The sequence below is a fragment of the Bos taurus genome, chromosome 25 (assembly GCF_002263795.3).
Source record: "Bos taurus isolate L1 Dominette 01449 registration number 42190680 breed Hereford chromosome 25, ARS-UCD2.0, whole genome shotgun sequence".
In the NCBI taxonomy this organism is placed as follows: domain Eukaryota; kingdom Metazoa; phylum Chordata; class Mammalia; order Artiodactyla; family Bovidae; genus Bos; species Bos taurus.
In genome coordinates, this window is record NC_037352.1 from 17987049 (window position 1) to 18006700 (window position 19652).

General features: G+C 45.4%; 1 protein-coding gene across 2 annotated transcripts; it reads right to left on the reverse strand.

The window, feature by feature from the left end:
• Positions 1-1294: 1294 nt before the first annotated feature.
• Positions 1295-17753, reverse strand: GP2 (glycoprotein 2). 2 transcript variants are annotated; one of them, XM_024984966.2, is made up of 11 exons: positions 17695-17753; positions 16366-16561; positions 13399-13839; positions 12819-12929; positions 11421-11638; positions 10777-10925; positions 9379-9624; positions 8346-8508; positions 6629-6713; positions 5111-5155; positions 1295-1777 (listed from the first exon to the last, which is right to left on the reverse strand). In XM_024984966.2, the coding sequence occupies exons 2-11, from the start codon at positions 16451-16453 to the stop codon at positions 1719-1721; spliced, it is 1605 nt and encodes a 534-aa protein (XP_024840734.1). In that variant the 5' UTR covers positions 16454-16561; positions 17695-17753; the 3' UTR covers positions 1295-1718. The 2 variants fall into 2 exon arrangements, with proteins under 2 accessions (XP_024840734.1, NP_001069418.2); NM_001075950.2 differs by having other exon boundaries at positions 1296-1777; positions 16366-16541; positions 17695-17724.
• Between the last annotated feature and the right edge of the window lie 1899 nt (positions 17754-19652).

Here is a 19652-nt window from a genome sequence, read left to right on the forward strand (position 1 = left end):
CTCGGTTGGGAAGATCCTCTGGACTGCTGCTGCTGCTGCTAAGTCGCTTCAGTCATGTTCGACTCTGTGTGACCCCATAGAAGAATGGCAACTCACTCCAGTGTTCTTGCCTGGAAAATTCTGAGACAGTCATTTCCTAGGCAGGTTGATAAGGAGTCTAGGGGTCCCCAAGGAGTCTAGGGGTCCCCAAGGAGAGAGGGGTCTGGAATTCTCAAGGAGGAAGAAAGGACAAACTTTTTTTCCTTCTCTACATTCCTTAGGATTATATAACAATAATGTATCCTGCCTGAGGACAGTCTCTGGATTAAACCTTCTGGCTAATTCTGTTATCTTAAAATGTAAATTATGGAAGTAGACCTGGTCTTTACAAAGATGTATCCTGCCTGAGGACAGTCTCTGGATTAAACCTTCTGGCTAATTCTGTTATCTTAAAATGTATGTTATGGGAGTAGGTCTGGTGAGGTCTTTACAACCTCCATACGTTCTTTGGATTCATTGGAGAGTATATAACTTCATTGCTAACACTAGCAAGTGGGTACTCTTTCTTCCCCCTTCTGATGCCTATGTCAGAAGCTTTCCCTATCTCCTTTATACTTTAATAAAACTTTATTACACAAAAGCTCTGAGCGATCAAGCCTCGTCTCTGGCCCCGGATTGAATTCTTCTCCTCCGGGGGCCAAGAATCCCGGGGTCTTCGCGTGATTCAACAACAACCTTTCAATTCCATGGACAGAGAAACATGGCAGCTACAATCATGGGGTCTCAAAGAGTCGGACATGACTGTGCACACACTCCTGCTGATCTCCTAGCCTTGATCCTGTCAGTTTCCCTGAAGCCAGCTTGGAGGGGCCTCATGCATAGCATTCTCTATCTGAGGCATCTTTGTGCAGTCTTCGTGAAGATTCATTCAAGGTTTCCAGAAAGGGATTTTACTCACCCTCCAGGCTCTGCTGCTACATCCTCAGGGCAGAATTGATGCATTATTTTATACTGGGACTCCCTGCTGAGCCCTTCAGAGCAAGGGCATCACTATTTACCACTAGAGGTGTGCTCTTGGGAGACAACATCTCTGCGCCCAAACTGAGCAGTTCTTCTAGCATCCAGGCCCCAGGGTAGGAGTTTGTATATTGCTAGGTATGTAAAGCAGGTCTGCAGTGTGGCGGGGCCAGGGGAGCAATGAGGACTAGTCTTCTCTGGTGTAAGGTCTCCAAAACTGGCCACATTACAATATGTTTCATGGAAACTGTTGAAACCATGATGGAAATACACCAGAGGAAGTAGGCTGAAAGCAAACATCAGTCTGTTCAATTTATTGGCAGTCAGAATGGAGGTACTTTGGAAGATCGTGGAGGGTACCTCTTTTACAAGCTCTGCCCCTGCTCCTTCCCCTCACTGACATAGCCCCTCTTCCCTGAAGCTATGAACATGTGAGATACTTGTAGACACGCAAGCACCTGGCAAGTTTGCTTTCAAGAGCCTGCTAATGAATGAGGAAAGTCAGTCCAGGCCAGGTGTCAGAGCCCCCACCATGAGAAAAAGAGGAATACAAAGGACTGAGAGTATTAAACAAGGCAAAGCTCTTCTTTTTCTCCAAAACTAGTCAGGCCTGGAGACTACGTGATTTGTTTGAAGACAGAACCAGCAGAGCTGCAGGGTGACTGGAAGCCATCGCCAGAGGGAAGAACACAAGCTTCAAGGCCAGATGCCCAGCTGAGCTCTCAGAACAGCCCAGCCAGGAGGACAGGCAGGAGAACCAGGGGCCAGGCCACCAGGAACCCTGAAACACAAGAGAGGACTGTCGGGTGCTGGGCTCTGGAACTCAGCAGCCAACGTGAAGTGGCATCCCTATCTTCTGCTGGACAAGGATGACAAACACAGAGTATCCTTAATATCTATTTTAGATTTCTGCCCCTCGGAGGTGGCAAAGGGCCATGTCATAGAGGCAAAGCTGACTCACCACCACCAAACACTTCAGTTCCCTGTGGGCACACAGGAAGTTACTTTTTCCCACATGCATTGCAGTAGGTAGGACCATATGAGTGGATCTGACCAGTAGAATGTGGGTAGAAGTCACATGTGCCACTTTTAGGCTTGGTTCTTAAAGCCTCCTATATAATTTTCCATGCTCCCTCATCCAGCATCTAGGGACCAGATGCAGAGGCTCCAAGAGAGGACTTTCAGGGGACAGCAGAGTTGCCAGAATTTACCAGAAGGTAAGAGCCCCAGTTCCTAATGACTGTAAAGGGCACTGAGCTGCATCTTCCAGTGATTTTATGGGAAATAAACTGTTGCATAAAAGCACAGAAAGTTGTGGATCGCTTGTCACAGTAGCTAGTATTACTCACTCTGATAGTGAAGAGGCAGAAAGACACTGAAGGCAGAAATAGAGGTTAAAAAAGCATTACCTCTGAAACCTGACTGCGTAGTTTAGAATTCTAACTCTGCAACTAGCTATGCAGGCCGAGGCGAGTTATTGAATCTCTCTGTGCCTGCATGTCCCTGTGTGCAAAATAGGATCATTACTAACAGCTATTACTGCATGAGATTTTTGTAAGGCGAGTGAGTGAACTCATAGCAAGCATTTAGAGCAGTGCCTGACACATGGTAAACACCATGTAAGTATTGGTTTTGAAAATCGGACTCTAAGATCTGGGACGTTGGGATCATATCTCTTCTGAACGTTACTGTATACTCAGGGTTAAAGAAAGGCTTGTCTCCTGGATCATAGCTATCATATTAGAGGATATCTCTAATTGGGTGCAAGCCCCTTATTAGAGGATATCTCTATTGGGTGCAAGCCCCTTCCACCGAATACCAGATTACAGTGGCTCTCCAAGCCTTAAATTTCAAAATAACTTGCTGATGTCCTTAGGAGGGAGAGGGAGACGAATATCACAATTTTCAGAAACATATCATTATATGACAATGAAATGTAGGTTGATGTTCAATTAATTTTAAAAACGTCATAAATGGCTGTGGGAGAGAGCAAACTGTGAAACCCATAGGTGCACTCTTGCGGTAGTCTGCCACCGCATCATGTTGGAGTGATTCCTCTGTTTTCAAAAGTCTCCAGAAACCAGTACCCACCAAGAAATTAGTCAATTTAGCAAAGTCCATTGCGAAGCCAGGCTGTTCCAGGCACTATGCTAACCCGAAGGACTGGAAGAAATGAATGAGACTGAGGTCCCTGCTCTCAAGCTGTTTGCAGTCTGAGCTCTAACCACCCTCTCTGATGAGTACTACTTTTCTGAGCATTGTCTGAATGTTAGCACTGAAGTTATTTGGAAACATTTGGACTGTTATCTAGTTGGAGAGTTGAGGATGGGTAGAATTTTTTAATGTCTGGGTTGATGAGTATAGGCCATTTTGGGGGATAGTGAAATCTTAATAGCATTGCTCTGCCTTTGGATCAAAATATATTTCTTAGATTTGTCTCCCTACTGGACTCCAATTCATTCATCAAAACCACATTCAGATGTTAACCTCAGCTGAAATTCTCTCTGATCTTATCCAATACAATTAATTACTCTTCTGCACTATCTACTTGCTTGTGATTTATTTGCTTATATGAGTATTTAATTTTGCAACTGTTGTTCATTTTTCCTATAGGGCTTGTTCTGCTAATATGTGCATACCTGGCTCCTTTTTCTCATTTAGTTCAAACATTACCTCCTTCAAACATTTTTCTGACTATTTATCCATTCTGATATTCATTCTTCCTTCCTATCTTGTTTAACAGATCCATCAAACATTGGTTGGGTGTGTGACCATCCAGGATAAAGACTGTGTTTCCCAATTTCCTTTGCAGCCAGATGTGGCCATGGGACTCAGCACTGATCAATGAGATGTAAGTGAAGATATAAGGTGTCAGCTTCCAGGATTGTTCCTTAAAAGTCATTGACTTCTTCCAAGTTCCCTCCATCCTGGCCTAGATATAAAGATTGGTGTTCTGTCTGCCATCTTGGCCCATGAGTATGATGGCAACATCCTAAACATGGTAGAGGGGTGAGATGGAAGGAGCCTGGATTCTTTTTTTTTTTTTAGAATGCAATCCCAACTAATATGTGTGGCATGAGTAGTTCCCATCATAAGGTAGCCAAATAATTGCTAAAAAATTTCATCAGTTAGTGACCCAAGAGAAAGTTCCTATTGAGGAGGGGAATTTTCTGTCAAGTGCAATGATTCAGGCCTTTAAGTACAGGGGAAATGGACTTGGTTAACTATTACTGCTTTATAGTAATGCCCTATTGCAGAAAGATGAGAAATGGACGGGTTTTAATAGTTAGGGCCAAGTGAAAGAGCCGGAGTGTCTCTTTGGTAGGTAACTTGTAAGAGGCCCTTATCTCCAGCATTAGGAGAGTGGATACCCCTGAGGAGCAAATTTGGACTCATTGTAGTTGCCAGGTTTAAAAGGTGGTTGAATGCTCTGTCTGGGCAGCTTTGCAACAATGTCAGAGCCCTGGTTGGAAAAACCTGGGAACTGAGGAACATGGGATGGGATCATCTGGATAGAGGCTCCTAAGGATTGTGATTCTTCTGATAGCCTTGAACCAATGCCTTCAGAGCCTCGCTGTCTTTATTAGGAGCTAGCCTTCCCCTACCCAAGAAGAGAGTCTGGATTCTTGATGACCTCATGATGCTGGCCCGTTAGTCCTGGATTGCTTGCCTTATTGACTTCATTTATGTGTGAGAGAAATAAACTTCTGTGTTATTAAAGGCAGTATTACCCATGCTGGTAACTTTCTATCACATCATTCTCTTCTATTTCTAAATTGCCTTGTTAGCTTTTTTACTGTCTATTTTGAAACTGGAACACAATCTCCATTAGGGCAGGCACCTGACCTGTACCATTCACCATTATAACTTTAGTGCCAGTAACAATGCCTAACACACAGTTGGTGCTCAATAAACATTTTTTGTCTAATGATGGCTCTCCTGCTGCACTATGAGCATCTTTAGAGCCAGTCTGGGGTTTGATTCATTTCAGGGTTCACAGCTCTTGGCACAGTTCTTGGGGCCTCTCACATAGAAGAGACTAAATAAATATGCACTGAATTAAAACAAAGAAGAGTTGGGAGGGCTGTGGGAAAGGCAAAAGAAAATAATGTACCTGCAGTGTTGGGTGTTCCACTCATGACACCAAGAGACTGGGCACCTGGAGACAAGATCAGAAGGTGAGGATTTCCACAGTCATGCTCCACTGGCTGTGGCACTGTAGCCATAGCTGCTCCAAGACCTCCCGGATCTGGTCATCACAGTCACTGGCAATCCACATTGTGGAAACATCTACTATTTAGCAAGTACCTTTCTAAACACATTTCATGCATTAGAAAGTTAATCCTCCTGAGAGATTTGTGAAGAGTGTTCTCATCCCCATTTGACAGATGAGAAGACTGAGGCTCAGCAATGTCTGCCAATAAGTGGAAGAGTTTGGATTCAAACCCCAGTCTACCTGATTGCAAAGTAGAAGTTCTCAATCCCTTCTCCCTCCTCCCCAGTCTACCCTGTGACAACACATGAACTTCTAGACGAAGATTCAATAGAAGAACAAGATAACTAGAGGCAGAGTCTTCTTCATGAGACAGCCTCAGTTTACTTATCTGGAGAATGGCAGTGGTAATGGTGCTTATGTCTCTAGACTGTTGTGAACATTTCATGTGATAATGCATATAAATATGCTGCCAGGCAGGAGGTATTATTATTAATGTTACTGTTATTAATATTATTAATGTTGCATGCATGCTAAGTCGCTTCAGTCATGTCTGACTTTTTATGACCCTATGGACTGTAGCCCACCAAGCTCCTCTGTCCATGGGATTCTCCAGGCAAGAATACTGGAGTGGGTTGCCGTGCCCTCCTCCAGGGGATTTTCCTGTTATAGGAATGGAACCAGAGTCTTTTATGTCTCCTGTATTGGCAGGTGGGTTCTTTCCCACTAGGGCCACCTGGGAACCCCATTATTAATGTTACTGCACCTTAATTTCTCTAGGACAGAAAAAATGCTTTCAGTTTTTTGGATTTCTTGATTCTGTCAATTCAGTGCAAGTAAAAGCCATGAGAGTACTGTTAACCTGCGGGATAGACAGATGAAAATTTAAGGAGCATTTGGAAAGCTTCTCCTATGTCATGCCCCAGAACACCATAACTGGATTTTGAGAAATATGGTCATTCTCCAGAAACCTACGTTGGTTTAGTACTTAGACCTCATCTCAAAGAGATCGAGTTATGGGCACCTGGCAGGAGGGAAAAGACAAAAGACACATGCTTGGGAATCAGCCTGAGCTGGGTTCAATGCTAACTCCAGCTGCTCATGAGTGGGTGATCTTGGGTGAGTCACTTAATCTCTCTGAGCTTCAGTTTCTCATCTGTGAAATGGATGCAGTTGGAGAGGATTGAGTCAGTGAATTCTGAGAGCTCAGCCTGATCTCTAGCACACAGGAAGCCCAGCACAAGTGGCAAATGCTATTATCATTACCCAAAACATCTCCTGGAAAGATGCATTTACCACTGGGTTTCCTGAGGAAGCAGAAAAGGACCTGGGCTGTTAAGTTGGTGACCTCAGGCATCTGAGGTTAACTGTCAGCACTTGGCCAGCTGGAGCTATCACCAGGACTTGGCTACTTCTTACCTTTGCGAGTGATGGGTCCCAGATCTAGAACTCGGGCTGGATCAATAGCCACCCCTTCACTGCGGAGTTGACTTCTTGAGCAAGACTGTGGGGATGGAGAAATCTCATTATATCAAAATGGAAAGGCATGTTCCTATCCAAATTGCTCCTTCCATGAGCAGCTCTGGCCCAGGAATGGGCTCCCACCCACGATATGATCCTGACTCTGACGCTGTGGTTTTCTCAATCTAGAGAATTCTCACTGTCATGTCAAATGAACCTGGGTTTGAATCTCCTCTCTTTTCTTTCAGTTGTCTAACTTGGAATAAATGACTACACCTGTCTACTATTATTAAATCATATCTTCTCAGCTGTGAAGGTTAAAAGGAAATATGTGTGCAATATGCAGGCACACAGCAAGCACTCAAGAAATGCCAACTCTTAGTAGGCAGTGTTGAATCTGGGTTAAGAGCATGGGCATGTAAGTCACACCTCAGCCAGGGCATAGTCAGCCCTGGTACTTTCTAGCTCTGAGGCCCTTAGGCAAGTAACCTCTCTGAGCTCAGTTTCTTCATCTGTAAGATGCAGTTGATAAAAGAATCTACTTAAAAGTGTGCTGTGAGAATTAAATTGGATAAGGCATATAAAAGTTTTAGAATGGTGCTTGACACAGGCTTAAAACTCAACATTCAAAAAACCAAGATCATGGCATCTGGTCCCATCACTTCATGGCAAATAGATGGGGAAACAATGGAAAGAGTGACAGACTTTATTTTTTTGGCCTCCAAAATCACTGCAGATGGTGACTGCAGCCATGAAATTAAAAGGCATTTGTTCCTTAGAATAAAAGTTATGACAAACCTAGATTATTTTACCAATAAAGGTCCATCTAGTCAAAGCTATGGTTTTTCCAGTAGTCATGTATGGATGTGAGAGTTGGACTATAATGAAAGCTGAGCACAGAAGAACTGATGCTTTTGAACTGTGGTGTTGGAGAAGACTCTTGAGAGTCCCTTGGACTACAAGGAGTTCCAACCAGTCCATCCTAAAGGAAATCAGTCCTGAATATTCATTGGAAGGACTGATGCTGAAGCTGAAACCCCAATACTTTGGCCACCTGATGCGAAAAACTGACTCATTGGAAAAGACCCCGATGCTGGGAAAGATTGAAGGTGGGAGGAGAAGGGGATCACAGAGGATGAGATGGTTGTATGGCATCACCAACTCGATGAACATGAGTTTGAGCAAGCTCTGGGTGTAGGTGATGGACAGGGAAGCCTGGTGTGCTGCAGTCCATGGAGTCGCAAAGAGTCAGACACGACTGAGCAACTGAACTGAACTGAACTGACACAGAGTAAGCACTCAAAGAAGTCAACTACTATTAAAATAATTTAAAATGTTCTGTACCAAGGAAACATAGTAGACAGGCTCTTTCATCTAATATGCTTCCTGGGGATACTATAATTGCTTACGCATGGGCTTTTGGAGACTTAAGTTACATCGATCCATCCTTTCTTCCCTCTCTTTCTCTGTTTCTCCTTCCCTCCCTTCCATTAATTCATCCATCCATCCATCTTTCCATCTCATCATCTATCTGATTTTCTTTCTCTCCCTTTCTCCCTTCTTCTCTCCTTCCCACCCTCCCTTCTTTCAGTCCATACATAATTCCAATAAACATGAATGGAGGCACCAGGCCCCGTGTCAGGCACTGAATAGTTCAGTCCAAAGAGATACTCACCGGTTGGCACTCTTCTTTAATGAAATCACAGAGAGAAACCTCACAATGCAGGAAAACTAGGTCATAATTTCCAGCAAACTTGAACATCTGAACTGAGAACCGGCTTTCTGCTGACACCCCATTCTCTTCCACGGAGATGGTGGAATCACGTTGATTTGGGCAGCTGGAGGGTGACAGGGACAAGGATCTAGCTTCTAGAAAAACTCAGGGGGTCTGAGGCTCTTTCTGCATTTCTAATCTGCATCCAGCGTAAAAACAGCACTGGAGAGAATTAAAGAGCCTCCTCACCCCCCACCAAGGTTTATTCCAACCTATAGCATAGATTTTTATTCCTCCAGGTTTTCTCCACAATGTGACCAATAAACACATATGGCTTAAATTTGGGGGCCTATAGTCCCCAGAATGAGACAGACTGATTTCAAATTCCAACCCAACCCACTTCCTAACTAAATGATTGTGAGCTGATTACTTAACTTTACTGAACCTCAGTTTTATTATCTGTAAAGTAGGGACAGGAATATGTACTTCCTAGGGTTGATGTGAGCATTTAATGAGATAATCCTTGTATTCTGCTTAGCACAGTGCTTGGTACACACCTAAACTCTATGCTAAATATTAACTAGTATTTTCACTACTGTGTGAATCGTGATCTATAGATATGCATTTTCCTTTGTTTTTGCCAGTTAACAATATTCAATAATATTTTGTCCCATAACACACTGTTTCCATGTTGTTTAGTCAGTGTTAACATCAGTATAAAGTCCCCTTTGAACCTACTGCCAAAATGATAAAAGATACTGAAATGAAAAATAACTGGCATTTCTTTACCTTGCCCATCTGTTTTGCATTAATCTTTTAAGGCCACAATTTCAGGAGTGATATTTCTGAGTCAAAGGGTATGGTCATGTCATACCAAATTGTTTTCCAAAAGAGGCAAGCCAATCGACACAACTGCCAGGCAGGGATGAGCTGATCATTGTTCTCTACCCCAAACCTCATTTAGGCCGAAAGATAACCCCAGATTGTCCAGCACCTGTTCCTGATGATGAAGTACTTCACAGGGTCAGTCTTGTCTTCAGTGGGCGTGGCGTAGCAGTTCTTCAACACCAGGTTAAATCGGGACGTGTCCCCTCTCTCCAAGATGGTGCCCACATAGAGCATGGATTCAACAGACAGCATGACTGCAGTCCCTTCATAAGGAGACGTGTAGTCCTGGTCTTGAAAGAGGGCCATCCTGACAGTGAACTCTCCCTCCCCATCCACAGTGATGTTCAGGGAACTGAGAACACAAAGTCCACAAGAGTGAGGTTTTGAACAGTGAGAACAAAATCAAGTCCCACACCTGTGTAAGATTATGAAGCCAGAGGCACATCTTTGATTCCTAAATGAACTAGTCATTTACTTATATCAAGTATCTACCATCTTCTAGGCACTAAACTCAACAAACAGATGTCTGACTTCAGGTTTCCTACCAGTCCTCCCTGCATCAGAGAGCACGTATACCTCCTTCACTCAAAGAGCACCTCTGGCTTCTCACCTGCAGAACTGGGCTTGGAACCCGTTCTGTGGGCTCACAATTTTTAGCAGCACATCTCTTCCCTCTATCCCATAATTTTCAGTGAAACATCAATTTTAACAAGATAAATAAAATAGCTTTAATATTTATTTTTTTATGAACCTTGGGCCCCAACACATTATAGACTGAAAACTAGAAATGGAACTATAAAATTTCTAACCCTGATTCTGCCATTCTGAGAGACCAGGAAGCAAAAAGGTAATGGGGACAGGTACTCTGGATTTCGAATACCCCAGAAAGTCTCCTAAGCACATCTAGGAATGCCGAGGAATTCCTTCGGCAGGGACCATTCCAGGCACAGTTAGATAGCAGTGAACAAATGACAAGACCCCCTGCCCAAATTGAATTCTACCCAAGTTGCTATTTGGTTCTACATCTGATGAGTTTATCCAATCAAAGCTAGTCTGGCTTAAATCCCACATGTGCAAGGAAGCTTTCCTGCCCCCAGCTTTCCTCCCCAACCAAGATTAGGCCAGGGACCCTTGTTCCTGCTCCCACAGCACCCTGTGCCTCCCCTATGTTGCCTGCATCACACTTGTAAATAATTTTTGATATAATGAGTTGTTTAATGCCTTTCTACCTCAAGATAAATGAAATTGTCATGCTCTTCTGTTCCTCAGCTTATTTAATTAACACTGTTTCATGTCGTTGCATTGCTCCATAGTAATAATCTTCAATATCCACAAAATATTCTATGCCTGCTTTGTTCATGCTGAACATCCTAATATATAATCAACAAATATTTTTGGAATGAATGAAAGTTCCTGAGGGAGGCGGGTAGCATCCTGTGGACATGATAAAATGTGCTTGAAGTCAGTCAGGGTTAGAGGTCAAAGAGTAAAGATCATGCCATACCTTACGATGGGCTGCAGGGCCATTTGAAGGCTCACTTTCATGTCCAGTGGGTAGGCACACTGGAAGTTGATGCTGAGGATGGTGTCTCTGATGATGAAATCGTTGACTAAGGAGAGCGTGTTTATGTAGATGGCATGGGTCTGGTTTCTCTTTGGCATAAAAACAAGACCACATATATGTCGACATGGATGCAGGTACAAATGTATCTGGGATTCAGGTCTGTGTGACTCCAGAGTTGATGCTGTCAGTCAAGCGGACAACCCTGTCCTCTGATCTCACGGAGGCAATGGGCCTCCTCCCCCAGTGGCACTGGCTCTTTATTGGAAGGGGAATGAAGATCCCAGATCGAAAACTAGAACAATAAACTGTTGACTCTCGGGAACAGTCAGGAACTGCCACATTTGCTCCTTTGCGAACCCCTCCCACATTATCCCTAAGTGAAAGAATCATAATCATAGCTTTCATTTACTGAGCTTAAGCATCATGCCTATTCTAAGCTGCCTCCTGGACCAACACATGTAATCTCACATGCCTTTAGAGGTCCATGGAGGCTAAGTTACTTGTCCAAGGACTCACAGTTACTGACATAGACCTTGCCTGCCCAGCTCCTGCACTCTTGCAGCAGGGGTATAAACATCTCTCACCTCCAGAATGTTTCCGCAGGCACCAGCCTGGGTGGGATTGGTCACAGATATCCAGTTCTCCTCTTCACTCTGCCTGAGGCTGCTGCAGTTCCAGTTCCCGTCCCGCAGGTAGGCATGGACCTCATCTCCGAAACCCAGACTTCCCAGCAGACACTTGTCCAGTGACACTTTGATCTCTGTGTCCCCACAGTCCAGCTGAGGCTGCAAACTGTGCACATCTGGAAAGTCGAGAGGAAGGCAGGTGGGATGGGTAGGGGTCTGGAAGGAGTGGGCAGAGCTCACATACTGTGCCCTTTGGCAAACCACCTTGCCTACTAGGAGGCTGGGGAGGCTAGAGGGGCCCAAGGCCCACGTGGGATTTACACTCAGGTTGTGATAGGTGAGGCTGGCCAAGATGCCCCAGTCCAAGATTTCCAAGCATGCTGTGTGCAGGCTTGGCGAAGGCTCTCATGTCTGGTCTCTCCTGGGACCCAGAGCAGATCATCCCCAAATATGCCAAATGGTGTATTGATTATTTTGAATTAAAATTACTTCAGTTGCAGCTAATGCAAGAGTCATGCTCTGACACACCTCTGTTTCCCTGAAAACAGGAAATGATTCTCCCATGTGAAAGGTGCTCTCCCTGCATGTGGAGTAGAAGGACACGCTTGCCACCACAGATAGGGACCTCAAGCTCCCTCTTGTCCCTCAATATTGAACACTCTCTCCTCCACTGGGGTGAGGAGTACACACAGAGGAAAGCAGGCTTGTGCCCAAAGCAAGAATCAAAGGCTCTCGTTAGAGTCTAGGAGGGAAGGAGATCTTCTCGCTGGAAAGCTCCTCCAACTCCCATCCAGGGCTTAGGGCTCATCTGTAGCCATGTGCCTGTGCTTGCTTACCTGCTGGGATGATAAGAACATCACCTTCAGAGCCTGCCCATTTGGACTGTTCTTATTGAATTCTCATCAAAGCCCTGCTTGGTGGGTTTTAAAAATCATTATTATTATCTCAACCGCATTTTACAGATGAGAATGTTAAGGTTCAGAGAGGGTAAGCAGCTGGCCCCAGGTCCCAGACCCCACCCGACAAATCCAAGACTGACGCAGGAGTCTGCCCCTGTTCCTCACGTGGAGACCATGCTGATACCTGAACACAGCTTCCAACACCGGCAGAGTCCTCATCCTCGGTATCTTGGTCCCTCATGAGTCAAGCCCACCCATTCCCAAGGCCACCGTCCAGTGGCTGACCTGGAAATGTGTCCGACCCCTGGCCCCATCCTTGCAAGCTCTCTGGCTTGGCACTTCTCATCCGCTGACCTTGGTTCCATCGCCACTGACTGTGGTCCACACATAGTCCTGACCCTCTGGAGCTCCCTCCCTCCTGCCCTGCCCACTGGGTCAGCACAGTCCCAGTGCTCACCGGAGACGTTGAGGTCCTGTCTGCAGAAGCAGCCCCAGGTGCCACTGACGAGGCGACACTCCTCCTCGGGGCGGCAGGTCCTGTCACACTTGTCCTCCGCGGTGGCAGGGTCTGGGGTGAGGCGTGGAGGAAGAGGATCAGGGTGCACAGCAGGGGGGACTTGAGGCCACCAAGGCCAACCTTGTCATTCTACAGAAGATTTGCCATGTTTGACAAGGGTTGTGCCATATTTGGTGGAAGTGTCAAGCCTCGAACTTGAATTTCCCAACTCCTGATCCGGTGCGGTGAGAACCCTGGGGCTGCCATCTTGGTGCTTTTACTACAGGGCAGATGCTATTTCCAGAACTTTCCATGCCTTAACTCTTTCAGTTCACATGTAGACCTCGTGGGGGTGGGGGTGGCATTTGGATCCTGGAGCTGGGATGCTAGGTTCAAATTGGCTCTGCTACATTCCAACTCTGTGATGTTGGGAGAATGGCTTAACCTGTCTGTGCCCACTGCAGGCACTGAACCAAGGCTGTTCTGTTCAGTCTCCTCCTGCACCCACTCTACTGCCCCTGGGTTGCCCTGCCCCACTCACCTGTGCAGTATCTCAGACTACATTGAGGGGTGCCCTCCAACCGGTACACGTAGTATGGGCCCGGGCAGGCTTTCACCAGCACCTCTGTCTTCCAGAGGCAGCAGTTGCCACTCCAGTGGGCACAGGCAGTGCGGTTGACGATGCCCTCCCCAAGGCCAGGATGGGTGCCATTCAGCCACAGGGGTGCAGACGTCTGGCATCGGAACGTGGGGACACAGTCCTCTGGCATCCTCACTCCTCCGTCCCCCACAAATCGGTACCAGCCGTGTTTGTCACTGTCACAGCCTTGGATGTCTTCTGTATTCTCTGTGCTTCGAAAGGGTTCATTCAGGAGGGTGTAATTCTGGCAGGGGTCAAAACAGAGCTGGGCCTCTGGGGTGCCAGGGGCTCCGCAATCCAAGTCCTTTTCATAGGAACCAGTGTTGGTGGAGTTTCTGTAACCTGGAGAATAATGGGTTTATGGAGCAGACCCTGGGGCCTACAGGGTTTTCGTGCCCTACACACTCTGTTTTGGGAATGCTAGGGAACCCAGTGAGGGCAAGAGGCACACAATCGGTTAGTTGCACATCAGCCTTCATCACCTTGGGGTCAGAATAATAATGAGGGCTTTGTGTGGTATATTGTAGGCATTAAGAACATCAGAGTCCCCACACTCTCTGCGTAGCCCCAGAGGGTGTCATTCATACTGAGCCTGAGTGGTGATGCGGGCTCTGGAGTTGTTGCAGGGCTCCCCTGAGCCACCGCACACTGTGGTTCTGCCTGCCAGTATTTGTTTTTCTCATTGTAAATGTAGGATAGGCTCATGGGAGAAAACTCAAAGGTTATTAAAGTGAATAAAGTACAAATGACACCTGTCATAGCGCGTTCCATTCCCAGACGTAACCATAAATTTGTCGTACAGTTTTCAGACCCTTCCTGTGCATCTGTTTAAAATAGTTTTTTTTTTTTTTTAATAAAAATGGGTTTAATGCTGTACAGCTTTCTTTCCACTTGCATTTATTATTTAGTATATCATAGAGATTTTTCCTTTATCAGTAGATGACGATTTCTGAGCCTCAGCACTACTGATATTTGGGCTGGATAATTATATGGGGGGACGGGCTCTGTCCTGTGCACTGTAGGATGCTTAGCAGCTTCCTTGAGTTTTCTTACTAAATGCCAAGAGTACTCCTCCCTGAAGTTTTTTCCAGACACTGCCAATTGCCCCCTGAAAAGCAAAATCACTCCCCCCACATTGGGAACCACTGAGTCTAATAGGGCCATTTCCTATTGCTGGTCTCATGGTTTTTAACAGATTCAAGGACTGTGATGTGTGAAGATATGGAGAAGTAAATCAGGGGTGGGGTGGAGGGTAGAGGAAGTCACAGGCCAGACAGTCTGGGTTTAAATCCAGCTCTGCACCTGCTGACTGGCTGACCTTGGCAGATGGTTTAATTCCCCTGAGACTCTTCTGCAAAATACCACGTGTAAGCTAATACAAATATCATCCATTCCTGTACTTCAGGTCACGGTTGCCACACAGGTGTCCATCTGTCCTTGCATTTATCTCATGTGTTTTTCTCTTTATTTATACACTTAAATTTTGTACATTTATTGTATTTAAGTTTATCTCAAAAAAAAAAAAAAACAACAACAACTGAAAGCAATATTGAACTCAGACTAATCATTTGCATGCTGAAATATTTACAGATAAAGTGCACGGATGCCTGTAGTTTACTCTTTAAATTTTTTAAAAACCTTTTATTTTGTATTTTATTTTGTGTGGAGTGATTAACAAGGTCATTATATATTTCATATGTTTCTTTCAGTGATTCTCTTTATAGATTCATTTCATCCTAAGGAATAGTATCTGTGATACCATAGGTATGATATATTAGTTACATGGTTTAATACCCGTGAAGAAAAGTACATATAACATAGCTACCAAAAATTCTCTCTCTCTTTTTTTATTTTGGCTGTTCCCTGAAGCATGTGGGATCTTAGTTTCCCAACCAAGGAGTGAACTCTTGCCCCTGCAGTTAAGAGTTTGCCATGCAACCTCATTTCGGGATATGCATGCCCCATTTGGGAGAATAAACCTTTAAAGGACTGTTAGAAGGTTAAATGAGGTACTAGGTGCAAAATGGCATGCACAGCACCTGGAGCCTAGTAGTTCAAGCTAGTTCTCTCCCCTAGTTCTGACATGCTGAATAGTACAAATTCCCCAATGATGAATTAAGTATATTCTACCAAGATCACATTCGTTTCTTTTCTTTTGATGTATTAAACTATTTAATGGGTGATCGTGTGCCCAGCACTGATGCACTGATTACTGGGGCTCAGTCCATCCCCACAAAGCAGGATCACATTAGAGAAACTTTTTAGGAAAGAGATTTTCAAGCCTTGCTTTTGTACATGCTTATTTTAAGGAAAGGAGTCACTGCACTTATTATTCTTGGACTGGTTATTGCACACACTATTTTGCCAAGGCAGGCCATGAGCTAAGTGCCTCCAGCCCCCTCCACAGGGATGTAGGCAGAAATTTTCCCTTGTGCAAAGCCTGAGAATCCTTCCTACAAGCATCTAAGATGCCCAATCCATGGATCTTTGGAAGGACCACAGAGAGATCACTAAGCCTGGTCTCTTCATTTTACAGATGAGCAAACTGATCTGGAGGAAAGAGGATGCTTGCCAAAACAAGGCACAGAGCGACTGGGAGCTTCATGTCCTCATGAATCCCCAGCCCTCTGCTTGCCACCATATCCAGGCATAGGAGGTTTTAACTGGCTCCCACTGCCCTTGAGGGGGAATTTCTGATTTGGCTCTTTGACAGATTGTGACTAGATTCCGGTTTCTCGCATCTTGTTTCCCTCGAGTTTTTATCATGCCCCTGTCTCCTCGCTGACCCTGAACCAATTTTCTGTTCTCCCCTGCTGCCTCTCCAGGTATCACAGGTCATCTGAGATGCCAGGCGAGCAGAGTACTCACCTTGCTGTTCTGTAGATGACAGGGTCAGAATGTAGGAGGCCAGGGCCAGCCACAGGACAGAAGTCATCCTTTCCAGGAGCTGAGACATGTGGGTCACTCAGCAACCTGCAGACTCTCCATGCAGTGGTCGTGGGGAGACCCAGATACGATTGGGGAGACAGAGATTGCTCCCCTGACTGCAGGGGTAAGAAGAGAACTAGGGAACTCACATCAGTTAGCACATGCCTTGTACCAAGCACTTTGCATACCTTAGCTCATTTAAGACACCAAACCACCCTCCAGGGAAGGTATATTTATCGTTCCCATTTTATAGATGAAATAGCTGAGACTCAGAGTACATTAATCCCAGAAATATTTATTGAATCCCTTCTATGTGCAAGTACTATGCTGGAAGTGAAATAGCTTGCTTAGGCCCATTTTCTCAGAAATGTTCTGATGGTTTCTTTCATGAAGGCTGTATTGCTTTGAAGTCCTATCTGTGACTTACAGAAAAGAGATGTTATAACAGGAGCAGATTTGTTAAGTGGGTGAGGTTGACAGCAAGAGAACCAAAGGCAAGCAAGACTACTGAATGTCCTCAAAGGTCTCAGGGCAGGTCCTACTCCGGTCAAGGTAGAGGCTCTCGGAGAATGGATGGAAGGGAGGGTGACAGAGCTATGAATGTCTACAGACAAAAGTAGCAGCTTTCCCTTTCTCGGTTCTGTGCATCGCGTACTGTGCCGAGAGAGCCCGAAGTGTCCTCTGTGTATGCAGATATCTGTGAGAGTTAGACCATGTCAGACTGAGGCCATCACGGGCTCCTCACACAGTGCCCAGAGCACAAGAGGTGCTTAGGAGACATTTGGGGGATCTGTGAATAACGAGCAAGGAGGGAGTGGATAGGAATAAGGAACTGTGAAGAGCCTGCCAACATTCAAATAAATAACACCTCCTCTTCTGGGAAACTCTTTTCTCAAAAGGAAAAATCTTTGGATAATATTCTACAGCCTCTGAAAGACTTCAGTTGAAGACAGAAGTTTGTTTCCGGAAGAGATATCGTGGCTATGTTTTGAGAGAGTGCCCAGGACTGGTAATTCTTAGAAGTGAAATCCTAAGTAGACGCCTGTCTTCCTGGGGGGGTGGCGGGGGGACAGTGTCCAGAGACAAGGGAAGGGGGCACTTTTTGCCCTGGAGTAGCTGGAGTCACGGTTGAACTGGAAATACAGTGATATATGGAGTCTTCAATAAAGGTCAGGGTCTAAACTCCTTGTTGGGTTCTGAAAGGGCCAAGTATCAGAGGAGGCCCCCAGGCTCAGGAGAAAGCCTTCTGGGGCTTGAAGTAGGACTTACCTGGTGGCGAGAACACGGAATGTTCTTCCTTCTCTGGCTGTGGAAATGCACGTCTGCTGTGGACCGTCCTTTTATTGCCGTTTCCCACCAATGTGGCTCTCTGGGATTGGTGCAGAGATGAGACTGAAGTTAGCCTCCCAGGCATACACTGGGTTGGTTGGGTGCAGGTAAGATAAACAATTTACCAGAAATGGTGGTGAAGGGAAGGCCCCTTTGTTCCCACACCACCTGCCCACCACGCCCTTGCATGTAACCCTTCCAGCAGTCTCTCCTTCGCGCAAATGCTTCTCTACAAACAAGAGCAGCATGTACTGAATTCTGAACATAACTGGGCACTGCTTTGCACCCATTATTTCTCACTTTTAATCCTCACAATGAACGCATGAAGTAGCACCATATTTATTACTGGAAACCAAATACTAATCAAACGGAAGCTTAATATCCAAAGGGAAGTGGAGAGAAATCAAACAGACACTTGTTTGCACAATAGATTTCCAATTGTTTCTTGCGTTCCTGGCTAATTACCTTAGAACACTTCTGCTTCTGTCTGGAAGCCAGTCAACTTGGAGTCAGTTAGGACAAGGGACTAAATAAGGAAGGGCAGATGGATATTTCTCATTTTGGGCCCATAGAATCTACCCAACTTCAGATGCTCCATGTTGAGCAGTCTGGGAAAGGCCAATCTGGGGACATGTGAATCACAGACCAGCAAAGGATAGCCTAGACCTTTGGACAAAATAAGCACCTGAAGAGCCTGTCGATATGTGGGCTACCCCAGAGACTGTAAGGTAGAGAACTGAGAGGACCTTGAAGATCTTGGACTTTTAAATTTCAGGCTTGAACCTGGCTTTGTGGCAAAGTGGATATTACAGAATTAACAAAAGAGTCAAAGCTTCAGCAGAATAAATGGCCATTGCCTTTCTGTGTTACACTGGGACTCTTCAAGGAGCCAAGGCTACAGGGTCAGGGAGCCTGGAGGTCCTGCCTTGATAACACCTTCCAGCAAAAACTCAACATGGACAAAGAAGAGGTGGTACAAGCCACCTTCTTAACCATACTGCATTTGGAGAAGAATCCCCTAAATGTGGAATTTATAGCAACTACAAATGTTGGATTCAGAAATCCATCTGAGCCCACAAAACAGCCCATGTGTCCGTTCCTACCCACCCTAGTCTCCCCAGTGGCCACTCTCAACCTTTTCCTTTCAAGTCTCTGCAGCCATTACTACTCACTTCTCTCTCCCGCTGCCTCCTTTCTCAGCAGGCGTCTTACATTCCACCTCAAGAAAGTTTAGGCCATCACACTTGACCTCGCTCAACTTTGTGTCCCCTTCCTCTAGAAACATAAACATCTACCTCCACTTTCCACTTCCTCCCTAGCTTCTGATAAGGTGATCTTTCCTTTTTTCAAAGTCAGTTCCACCACCTGTCTCTGACTTCTCCATTCCAATCTGAGGCATATGGCTAAGACTGCCTTGCAAACGTCCCCTCTTATGCAAGTCCACTGGGCATTTTTTCTGGCTTCTTGTCAATGGATTTTTTTGCTGCTTCCTTTAGGCACTCTGCATTTCCTTGACTCCCCTGCACCAATTACTTTCTTTATTCTCCTCTATCTGGATACTTGTGCTCTAAAATTATCATGATCATTGTCATGATAATTACCTTCTTCCTCCAGTTGTCCTTGAGAGGGCTGCTAGGTCTTATCTTTCTTTGTTACACCATGGACTCTCCCTAGGAGGTGTCAAATTATCTCATGGTTTCAAGTACCATCCACAGGCTGATGAGTTCCAAATCTGTACCTCCATACCCAACTACTTCCTTAATTTCAGATCCACCTTCCCAGGTGCCTGCTGGACTTTACTTGGACTGAGATGCTCAAGGCACCTTGAACCTTCAGTTCAGTTCAGTTCAGTCACTCAGTTGTGTCCGACTCTTTGCGACCCCATGAATTGCTGCACA

Coding starts and splice junctions, on each gene's coding strand:
- GP2 (XM_024984966.2), bottom strand. CDS start 16,453: ATGTCTCAGCTCCTGGAAAGGATGACTTCTGTCCTGTGGCTGGCCCTG. Junction 11,639..12,818: donor ACAGGACCTCAACGTCTCCG/GTGAGCACTGGG, acceptor TCGACTTTCCAG/ATGTGCACAGTTTGCAGCCT. Junction 6,714..8,345: donor TTAAAGAAGAGTGCCAACCG/GTGAGTATCTCT, acceptor CCATCCCCACAG/TCTTGCTCAAGAAGTCAACT.